At 35.7% G+C, this 11,339-nt stretch overlaps 1 protein-coding gene across 9 annotated transcripts; it reads left to right on the top strand.

The window, feature by feature from the left end:
* The first annotated feature begins 3,039 nt into the window (after window positions 1–3,039).
* LOC147548575 (POLLEN-EXPRESSED TRANSCRIPTION FACTOR 2) lies at window positions 3,040–11,017 on the top strand. Of its 9 annotated transcripts, XR_015238248.1 has the most exons (10): window positions 3,088–3,246; window positions 4,089–5,820; window positions 6,053–6,164; window positions 6,285–6,383; window positions 7,461–7,503; window positions 9,160–9,274; window positions 9,452–9,601; window positions 10,108–10,166; window positions 10,466–10,627; window positions 10,739–11,017. XR_015238248.1 is itself a non-coding variant. In XM_086670973.1 (2 exons), exon 2 carries the CDS (start codon window positions 4,148–4,150, stop codon window positions 5,747–5,749), a length of 1,602 nt encoding a protein of 533 aa, XP_086527099.1. In that variant the 5' UTR covers window positions 3,080–3,134; window positions 4,089–4,147; the 3' UTR covers window positions 5,750–5,952. The 9 variants fall into 9 exon arrangements, 2 of the variants coding, with proteins under 2 accessions (XP_086527099.1, XP_086527098.1); XR_015238244.1 differs by lacking the exon at window positions 10,108–10,166 and having other exon boundaries at window positions 3,059–3,246; window positions 6,267–6,383; XR_015238247.1 differs by lacking the exon at window positions 10,108–10,166 and having other exon boundaries at window positions 3,067–3,246; window positions 9,192–9,274.
* Window positions 11,018–11,339: the final 322 nt, after the last annotated feature.

The raw sequence follows: 11,339 nt of genomic DNA, 5'->3' as shown, positions 1-11,339 counted from the left end.
AGCTTCTTCAAACGATTTAAACTTTTATTGAACCTAACAAAATTAATCATCGGTTTTGTAGAGTTTAGTCGGAGATCCTGCAGATGAGTTCTTAGCAGCATTACGCACTGCAGTCCGTTTCTTTAAACCTACTAATTATTTTGAAAAGGTATAAACAATTTAGACGGTGTTTATTTTTCTCTCCAACTCAGATTTTAAATCTGACTCGATATTTGAATTGACTTGAATTAGATTTCAGAATGTCTGTTTTTGCCTCCATCTCAGTAAAATAAATCTATATGAAGAGTCCATTTTCTGACTTAACATGAAATGACTGTTTGGGCGGTTTGTGCTGTATCTGTGAGACCTTATTATGTTGTTATGTGGTTTATTTGCGATCTTGCTTCCAGAGAGGGTGTTGTCTTGTTGGTCATGGATGTGATGTTAAGTAGTATGCTTAAGCATGGAGTTGTTTTCGGTTTGGTCTGCGGGACGAAAAGCTTGCTTATGTGTTTGTGTATTATATTGTCTTGTGTGTTTATTACTTCCGTTCAATCTCTCGCCGAGCTTTATGTTTGATCACATCCAACAATTATATTTGTCATCGGTAAACTGTGAATGGGCTTTTCATCCCGACTTCCAAGGGGTTTTCATCCCCTAGGCGGAAGTGGACCAATCCCTGGTTCAGTTCGAAGTTTTCATCCACCTCAGACGAAAGTGGTTCAATCCCAGGTTGACAAACAATTCATTGGGAAAAGGGACTGGAGAAAAATCCCCTTGGCTAGAAATTGTGCTACATTTTCTAAAAATGAAAGTTTGGAAAAGAAAAATGAAAAGGAACCTGATTATAAGACAAAAATATTTTATAAAAATTTGGTGGAGAGAGACCTTAAAGTCTATTTTATAAAATTTTGTAGTTCCCAAAGGCAATAAAATATTTCTTGTCGTTTTGGTTAATAAAAACAAGTTTTTCCTATTAATCTCATAGCCCTAGTTTTTCTCGATAAGAAAGCAATATCACTTGAATCAATAGGAAAAATAAGGTTAAAAAAGGACCAAAAAACGGTCATAATTTGGTTATATCTTGTCCTTTCATTTTGATCTTGTCCCTTTAATTTGAAAGCCTGGTGTGAAACGTAAATTTGTTAGTAAAGGTGGTTTAAAATGTAAAATCTGTTAGTAAAAGGTGGTGTAAAACGTAAGGGGGCAAAGAAAGTAATATTTAAAAGGTCAGCGCTTTGGGGAAAACTAAATAGTTTCCGGGGTGTGAAGACTTGGTAAAAAATTGGTCAATTTTGTTTGACAATTTTATTTAGGGGGAAAGCAAAATAGCTTCTCCACCTCAGCTCTCTCTCTCTCTCTCTCTCCACCTCACTTCTCTCTCTCCACCTCATCTTCTCTGTCCCTACCATTCTCTCTCTCTCTTCTCCGATTAGGTCGCCGGCCGAAAAAATTTCCGGCCGGCGACCATGAAAAAAAAAAAATTTCACTCACTCTCTCTCTCTCTAGAAACTCCGGCAAAAGGGTTTCCCTTCGCCGGAGTTCCGGTCTGTTGAAGAACAGACCAGTTCCGACCGGAACTCCGGCGAAGGGAAACCCCTTCGCCGGAGCTTCTAGAGAGAGAGAGAGTGAAATTTTTTTTTTCGGGCCTGTTTGATAGGCAATTTTCCCGGAGAAAAGAGAATCTTTTTCTCGAAAATAAACTTTTACGGGTGTTTGATTGCCTTAACTGAGAAAGAGAAATCATTTGTCACGTGACTACCTTTTCCCGTTTTTCCTAAAAAAATAGAGAAACTATTGACTCACCTTATGACAGGGAAAAACTTTCTTGAGAAACAAAATAACCAAAAAAATCTGCCCTTTTTTCCTCGAAAACCTCCCATCTTTTGCTTCTTGTCTCTCTCTCACTACTTCCTCTCTCGTCTTGGGTTTTATTCCAATGCATGTGCCTCACTTTTCATTCCAAAACCCCAAATTTCTTTCTTTTCACAAAAGTTGCAGAGATAGAGAGAGAGAAGAGTTTTATGTTCTTCATAATCTTCAATTAAATTTTTTGATTCATATAGGTACTAGTGAAGTTGGTGGAAGATAACCCCAAAATGTTTATCAATTTCTCTCTATACTTTGTTGGTAGATTCTTAGAGAGCTTATTTTTGTATGTATTGCAGATGTAGGTCAAGAATCATTTTGTGATAAATCTCCATTGCCCTACAACACCCATGATTTTTGTATGTATTACAGATGTAGGTCAAGAATCATTTTGTGATAAATCTCCATTGCCCTAAAACACCCATGCTTCTTCAATCATTATTTCACAGTATTGTTCATGTACCCATTTCATTGATCCAAAGATTTATCATAGATGCAAGAGTTTACATAGAGTTGGTAAGACCTCCAGTAGAGTTGATCAACAAAGATTGGGCAAGAATTTTCAACAAAAAAAAAAAAAAAAAAAACAAAGATTGGGCAAGAATCTATCCAGATTTTACCTGGCAAATTTACTTGATTACAACCACATTTCTCCCTTGATTTTGATGACCATGATGAGACGGTATTGCATACAACCAGATTTGTTTTGCTCTTAATATTTATTTGTTGTGTTCTTAATTAATTTTTTGATTTTATGAACTTGTATTTTGCTTTGTTTCTCTCTCTATGTGTACAGTGTATACAACAACTTTGTTTTCACGATGAAGCAAACAATAGAAAATTGAAAAATAAAAATGTAGAATTTTTTTCTATTAACGAATCAAACGTTCGAAAATGTGAAAGTGTCTACAAGGTAAACGTTTCTCGGTGAAAAAAATTATCTGAGTAACTTTTTCTCTATTTTTTTTCTTTCCCCTAATTGCTATCAAACACAACCTTCATGGTCGAAGAAGAGAGAGATGTGAGGTGGAGAGAGAGGTGAGGTGGAGAGAGAGAGAAGTGAGGTGGAGTGTTTTTTTTATTTCTCTTTAAAATTTATTTCCCCGGAAAATTTCTAAAATTCTATATATTCCATTTAAAATTTCACAGAAACTATTTAGCTTTCCTCAAAGCGCTGGCCTATTTAAAATCATGCGGGGTTTCACTAATTCTCCCTATGAATTTCAACTTTCTCAAATCGACAAAGAGCCGAGCAAGGGAGCGACTCAAAAAGAAAGTCGACAAAGGTAAGGAGCCGAGCAAATAGGGTTTTATATCAAATCTTCACTTCCTCTCTCAAGGATTCGTTTGAACTATCAATTTTGAAATACTTCAATGTTGGCTATACTCAAATTTCTGGTGAGTACACAATACTTGATTTGGTTCTAACCACTTCGATGTATAATTTGTAAAAGATTCTGAAATCTGAATGATTACTGATTCTCATTCCTCAGGTTTTAGATATAATTTTGCTTTCCCTTTTCAAAAATTCATCAAGAAAGTGACTGAGTCTCTTTGAGAATTGTGGAGATGGTTTAGGTTGTACCCCAACTGTTTGATGAAATTCCTCTTTTGACTAAGTTTTTGTTTGTAGACCACTTCAATGTTATAAGTTGCAAATTAAAGACTTCAATTATGATTTACAAAATATTATTCTTACTTTCTTATAATTAAGAATCTTAGATAAGTTCAAATTTTGTTAATTAGTTGATCTTCGTTTGTCCATTGTTGGTTATGATTTATTAACTATGATTCTTAATTTTAATGACTTATGAATCTTAGATAATTTCAAATTTGGTTCATTAGTTGATGTCTAATTGAGTAATTGTTGTTTGACATTATTTCTTGATTCATATTTAGTTTATTTGATTAGTCAGAAAATTTACATAAATGTGGGATGCCTCGTTGTTATCACTAGAAATTACCTTTAAATAACAATTTTACATGTTTTACATGCATCATAGATAGAAACTTACTTCTAGTGACTTTTCGTTAAAATTTTTGTCTAAGTTATAATCCTGGCTCCGACCATGCCTGTAGATGCTAACTCGATCTAACTCAAGCTAAAGTAATGAACTCCTTGATTGCTTTTAGATATCCAAAGGACATATCGACTATAATATAGTTTGTTAATTACAGATTTGAGCTGATAATCTCTTTGTTAACCTCACTCACTATATGTTGTCTTTCATTTTCTCTAGGATTAAATTACTTTATAAATCGGAAGTAAACCCTGATTGCGGATTGTCGTTGTGAACAAATGGAGGGTGGTCGTATATGCCGGAGTTGCAAGAGGAAGGAAGTCAGAGCTGAAAATGATATTGTGGTATGTCAATCATGTGGAGTAGTACAATCATATGTTGATGATTTTCAATCGCACTTTGGTGGAATAAATGGCCCCCAAGGTACAATGATTCGTACAGGCTTTTCAGTTGCTTCTAACGCTGTTACTGGAGCAGATTTTAGTTATAAAGAAAACAAAAGGTACCATGCCCAAAAAGATATTGAAGACATAACTGCAAAACTATCTTTCAGTCATGGTAAAATTGACGAGGTTAAGCGAATGATCGAAAAAATCACTGAGGATGAATATGGTACCGGCAATTGGTTCCCTATTCTTATAGGTGCGTGCTCTTACATTGTCAGGAGAAAGGACAAGGTGCCCCTTCCAATGACAAAGGTGGCATCAATTATTAATTGTGATCTTCATGAGCTTGGGCGAATGATTGTTCGTGTTGTTGAGTTTCTCGATTTAAACCTGCCCATGTTCGAAATAGCAGAATTGTTTGAACAAGCTATTAAAAATCATAATTCATCTACTTTTGCTGGAGTTTCTGAAGATAAGAAGAAGAAGATGGTTAAACAGGGTACGTTTCTTATTCAGTGTTTACTGATGTGGTTCTTGTCAACGGGACGACAACCAACTCCTATTGTTGCTGCGGTATTGGTGTTTGTTGCAGAATTGAATCAAGTTGAAATTAAGATTGAAGATGTTGCACGAGAAGTTCATGCTGGGGTTACCACGACTAGGCTGCGCCTAAATGAACTTAAAAAGACTCTTGTTAAAGTTGCTCAAGCTTTGCCTTGGGGAAAGAACGTCACGGTTAAGAATATAATGAATAATGCAGCTTCTGTACTTCAATATATGGAGATGAAGTCAAGGTTAAAGCTAGGGGAGAAGAGGAAATTTGTAGAAACTGATGTCGGGTTCGATATAGATGAAATTGTAGGTGACTGTTTGAGAAAAGAATATAATTTTACTTCAGAAGATGATTCTCTCTATTTTGAGGTAGATGGAAGAAATGGAGAAGCAAGCAGCAGTTTAAGTGATGTGGAGAAGCTTCAGATTTCACAGGAGTGCTTGTCTAATATATATACCAAGTTTTCGATTGACAGTGCACTTGCCAAGTCTATGGATGAAAGGGACGAGGAACATAGTAGAAAGAGGATGAGGGGTCTTGATTTACTGGCATATAAGGATTGGTGGAAAGGTAATTCCGATTTGAGCAGAAAACTTTCACTCAAGCAAGTATTGGAGAAGAACGTTGGATATAACGGTTTACCACCTTCTTTTGTTTCTGGTATCTTGGCGCGTGAAAGGAGAAGAGAGAAGATTAATGCTGCCAAGGTCCGAATTGATGAGATAATGAAACCCAAAAGAATTGATTCAACCGAAAAGAAAGGTATAGTGTGCTTGAAGGGAGCAAAAGGAGGTGAAATTGACTGGGAAGATTGTATAATTGAGCTACTCCTCCTTCATCAAGTAAAAGAGGATGCAATAGAGCAAGGCCATTATAATACGTTGCTTGATCTCCACGTCTTTGATTCTTCTAATTCTAGTCGCGGAAAACTACCCACGTAGACGTTGGCATCCATAGCTTTGAAGACTTGTTAATCTGCAATAATTCAATCTAAACCTACAGATAAAACCATGTAATGTGTTTTTTGTCAAAATTTTATTTCACTTATATAAGTATACATGAGTGTTTTTGTTAAAAACACTTTTAAATGAGTTGTTCTTTACGCTGGTGCTAATAAATATCAATATACGTTTTTCTTTTTTGACTTTTCCTTTCCTAACTGGGTGGAACATATTTCCATATACGTGATCTCTTCTATTTCATTAACTTGGGTTCCATTTCATGTACTCCTTGTGTTCCTATAGCACCTATTGTTAGCTCCACAAGAATCTGTGTTGTTCTTGGACCACAAAAATCACAATCAAGCACCAAAAAGAACTTAATGCTACCAGTTATGTTTGGGTGGTTGCCGTGGAAGTAAGATTTTCTATCCACATTGTATTTATTGGGCGCATTTTAGCTAATATAAACTGCATGTGTTGTTCAGGTCATCGCTAATTTGCTAACACTATTCTCTAGGTTTTATCATACTTGCAGGTTAACTTACTTGCAAACTTCTAATATATTCTCATGGAGTTGTAGCAGCTACCGTTGGTCAGCGAGGACTTAGTGCGCCATATGAGCCAACATTTTCCTGTAAGACTTGCATTAAGTTTAGGATCATGTCAAATTTCTAAATTATAGTCTCGTTTTTCTTCGTTGTAGTTATACACTTGATCCTTTGTGAAATAAATATTTGTCTCTATTGTCAACTCTTTAGAACTAAGATATCGTTTGATTCGTCCCTTACTTCAACTGTTTAAGATTGAACACAACAATGAAAGTTGCAGTAACCAGAGTACGGTTGGGCACTAAAGATAGATGAGGGAAATTGTAGTTTGAACACGGAGACTTTAACCCGCAGCATCAATTCAGTTCTTGAAAATGAACAGGGAATTCATTCTTGTTTACTGGTAAACTCTTAAACAACAATGGGTTGTCTGTACTTTAAGATAAATATGCTTATACAACTGTCATAGGAAGAGACAGGTAGAGGGAGATATTGCTGTCAGTTATTAAAAAAAAAAAAAGAATTACTAGTTCATCTCGTAAGGAAACAAAAAACTTCTGTATAAAACTTTTCACTGTAAGAACTAAATTTTTTCGTGCAGGTCTTTGATTGTAGTCTTCTTGTTGGTGCCGATCCCATTTAGTTGCATATAGGATTAACCTTAACATCTATCACGTCCATATCATTTTTTATGTATCTTTCGATCTTCATAATTCTTGATAGGATCTCAATTGTTTCTAGAAGTTTTTCATTTGGGTTACTGTCTTCTTTTTTCCATTCTCATGCCGTGAGAATGTGTTCTTGACTTTTTGTTGTATATAAATCATTAAATAATGTCAGACCCTGCAAGTTTTGTGTTTGAAATTGGTACTTTTTATATTGAGGGTTGTTTCCTTCATTTTCTTATCGAACTTTTGGTTCTGACCCTCTAAAACTTCCTTTATGTTAATCAGGAAGCCATAACCAATACTATGTAATCTTGTATTCTTGTTTGTGTTCTTTCAAATTTTCAAAGAGACCACTGTTTTGGTTGTCTCTTGGGTTTTGGCCTTGTTTTCCTTTTTACATTTCCACTCTTTGGTAATCTTCATATTCCTTCTTGCTTTACCAATATATACATACTCATTGTTTCCTTAAAAGAAGAAATCTTTCTTCATTTTCAGGTGCGGAGAAGTTCCACTGCACTCTAGCCACTTGGTTGAATCCGTAAGAGTTCTATTTTCTCCTCCTCAAAGATATATATGTGTTGAAATTAGAATTGAGATTAATTTCCACAAGCCCCTAAACAGTTCTTGTTCCTTGATATACTTAAAATAGCACTCAACTTGCCATCACGAGGACCACATAGACGATATCTTTGAGCTTTCTTTTTTCAGCAAGCATATGAGTAAAAAAATTCAATCTCATCGGCTTACATCATTAGTTTCAACCTATCAATAAACATATGACACATCTTCTTCTTCTTCAAATATCTATCTAACAAAACAAGAGTTGTTCTGCCGAGTGGGACAAAATGAATGAGGTTGAGTAGGAGTGTAGGACAACATAAATGACCCTAAAAGGACAAAATCCGTTATCTCTTATTCAAACCCTTCCTCTCCGAAGTTGTTGTTTGTTAAATCTGCACCTTCGTTGAATCTCTCCTTCATAAACAATGGAATGAAGGCGTTTGTGTTACGACTTTGCATACAAATGACCCTTCATTCTCATCTAATGTGCAGAGTTTTTTGGATCAATAAATCCTCACATGTAATTTTGTAAAAGAAAATGATGGAAACCATATAGGTTTAGAAATTGTTACAGAATCTGAATCAACATTTGGAAGATACCCCTTAATTTTTTTTCTCAATTAGGTTTCTGCCTCTGAGTCCATATCCTCTCTATCTCGGATCATGGAAGATACCCCTTAAATTTTGATTAGTTGTAAAGAATGTGAAAGTACAAAAAATTTCGCTCAAGCAGTTCATTGTTTCTAATGGTGTGTGGATTGATGATGAGTAAAACGGGGTTTGGTGCCCTTAGTCGGCTTGAACAATGAATCATGTGCTAGGGTCTTGATAGCCTTGCATCTCGCTCGACTGCTTAATACCAGCAGAGCTTTGATTCGCCAAATGGCACAAAAAAAATCTAAAACCTTACTGCTTCAGAGTTTCTATATGAGCTTTCAATTGATTTCATTTGTTGCACAAACTGGAGAAAAAATAGGTTTACAGTCGTGAGCATTCTAAATGGACCACCAGATCTTGTTGCACAAACTTAAAGATAAGAACTAAGATTGGATGGGAACTCCCTAAAGTGATATTCTTCTTGCACAATAATGGTTTGGTCGGAAACCCAATTGTCAAATGACTCAAATCAGTGATTTGCTCGAAGTGAACAATGAATTGGCACTTTGGCAGAAACCTCAAAGTTACCCAACAAATTTGGCAGCAATCTTCTTGTTCCTTACATAAAACAATGACTTGTTTGAAGGTATCCTTTCCAAGCCTAGCATGGTTACTCCTGGAGCCGAGTGCGAGGAGAGAGCCACACCGTGAACAGGCTGCTGACTACACCCTCAAGCTTCTTCATCTAAGAGTTCCCTCAGCTGTCTCTGGAATCATGGAAAATAATATCCATGCACAAATTGTATCTTATTTTAGCTCAACCTGTTTCATAAACTCATCACAAATCGAAAAATTGATTCATTTTGATACATGACTTTTCTTGTTGTTGTAATTACAAAGTGTGTGTTCATTTCATATCAAAATCCTCTGTATTCATATAAACAGATACTCTGTTTTGGAAGTTATTGCTTAGTAGGTCTGTCGTAAAATGTTTTTTTTTTTTTCGTCGTACAAAAATGAATTACTCTTTTTCTAGTTGCGGGATATTTCTTAATCTTATATATGCAGGAGGCTCTGAAAGTATCTATGACGAGCCCAGGATTTATCTATGAACCATTTGAACCTCGAGAAAAAGTTTCATTTTGGCAAAGGTTGGTTGTGTTTTTTATGCTTTTCCTTATCAACTGAAGGTTGCTACTAATAATTGTAATTCTTAGAAACAATGGACATGGATAAAAGGTGGTATGATGGTTTATTTATCACATATTAGATTTACCGTAATTGTAATTGGAATTCCTCCCATAATTATTTTTACCTTTTTCTTTTAGGGAATGCAGAGAATGATTGAGAGAATGATGGAATCTTCGAGGAAACGCCTCTAATGACTAGAAAACACTCGATGGGGAGGACTTCAGACTACAAAGGCTGCAGAGGACACCCTAGTCCTCGTGCCAAGGCCATTTCTCAAGCCCAGCTTGGTAAGTTTTCGGAGAAATTAGTAAATTTACTTGCACAACCTTTGCAGTAGCCAGGACTGACTGTTGTAGGTATAACAAAACAGCTCTGAACAAAATTGGTGATATTGTCAACCCAAAGCAACTCTAAAATGCCATATATTAGCAGAAATCAGTACACCCTACTAATAGAGCAGAAGGTGTCACAGATGAAGAACCACAATCATAAACTGTTAAGTAGAGGCTTGTTTATGGCAAGTGAAGATTCACTTATCTGACAGAAGGTGTCTAACCACCCACCTCTATCAAGAGGAACTCTATTATCAATAAGAAGAGATCAAATTAGTCTATTAACTGAAGGTCCATTTATTCTAAGTGACAAGCAACTTATTTAAAAAGGATAGTTTTTTTAGTAAAACTAGACTACTGAATTGAGCATTACCGCACCACTACACCGTAAATTATTATTTTCTTACATAATTTTATAATGAGTGAAGTTATCAACGAGAGCGTCTGTGTCGTAGACACAGGTGTGAGAAGCATCATATGTGTGAAGAAGTCCTTGGAGCAAGCCCTGTTCCCTACCTTGGTAAGAGACTTCCCTTAAATATGTGGATAATGTCATAATGATATGAATTTCCAAATCGTTTGTGTGATGATCAGGGTCAAGAAAAAGAGAAACATGTGCACGCTTTGTCTAATAGCCCGAGCTTAGAGTTTTCGATTTCGATTCACTAGTAGTGACTTAACTAAAATGTTATTTATTTTACTCACTAGATTACAATTAGTGGTCGACCTTCATTTCACTATAGTTGTGTCGATCAAGTTCCTCATAACATCTGTAATAAATTATCATCAATTACTAACATTTGCACATTCTGCAAATAGGAGAAGAAAACAGTGGAGGTCCGGGTGGTCCAAGATATGATTTTAACTCGTTGCAGAGATGCAATAATGGAAGATGTGAACAGAACCGATTCAAACGTAAAAGCATTAAGAAGTGATCGGTTTTCAGGATTCGAAATTTCAGTTCTTACTTTTCTAGTGGATGTGGAATAATAATCAAGTTTTTGTTTACTCAGTCTTTCAAAATCTAAAATTAAGGTCTGAAATATGATTCGGCTTGGAATTGGGTACGAATAAGCGTGTTGTGTGAAACAGGTGCTTAAACCAAGCTTCCCGTCTAGTTCGGCACGTTCACTTTACCGCTCTGGGTTACTACCAAGTCCGAGTTTTAGGTGCCCGTGACCCGCAACAAGACGGCACAAATGGATGGCGTTGTCGGCTCATGGAATAAATCTCACCTGGACCTGATCGCCCCAATAAGAACTCTATCAATAAACCTATCAACGGTTATGCTGTATTTTCCCATAAACTTACATTGAGGGAACTAATTTTTCTACCCATGTCTATCAATAAGAAGTTTTCGATTTGAGACTATTTGAATGAGATCGATCGCCTACAATAATAAGTCCACTTATATAAATGAGTGGAAAGTGATTGATTAACATTTTCTCTCACTTACAAGTCAAGTAATTGTGAGAATCATATCAAGATTATGTTATTAAAAAGTAAAGTTAGAAAACTTCACTTTCAATGTAATCCTCCACCTCAAGTTCTTGTGAAAAAACAAATGGAAGCCTTAAAAAGAGAGAAGATTTTCTAGTGATGTGACTAAATTCTTTGACTTTTGTTAAGGTGTTCCAGTCTTCACTGATTTTTGACTTGTTCATTCCCGTCTAGAAATTTCATTCCCCAAGTT

This window comes from Eschscholzia californica, unplaced genomic scaffold (assembly GCF_041429995.1).
Source record: "Eschscholzia californica isolate CP2 unplaced genomic scaffold, dmEscCali1.0.p SCAF_3, whole genome shotgun sequence".
Lineage (NCBI taxonomy): Eukaryota > Viridiplantae > Streptophyta > Magnoliopsida > Ranunculales > Papaveraceae > Eschscholzia > Eschscholzia californica.
The sequence above is the reverse complement of the archived record's forward strand: the minus strand, read 5'-3'. Positions and strand labels throughout refer to the sequence as shown.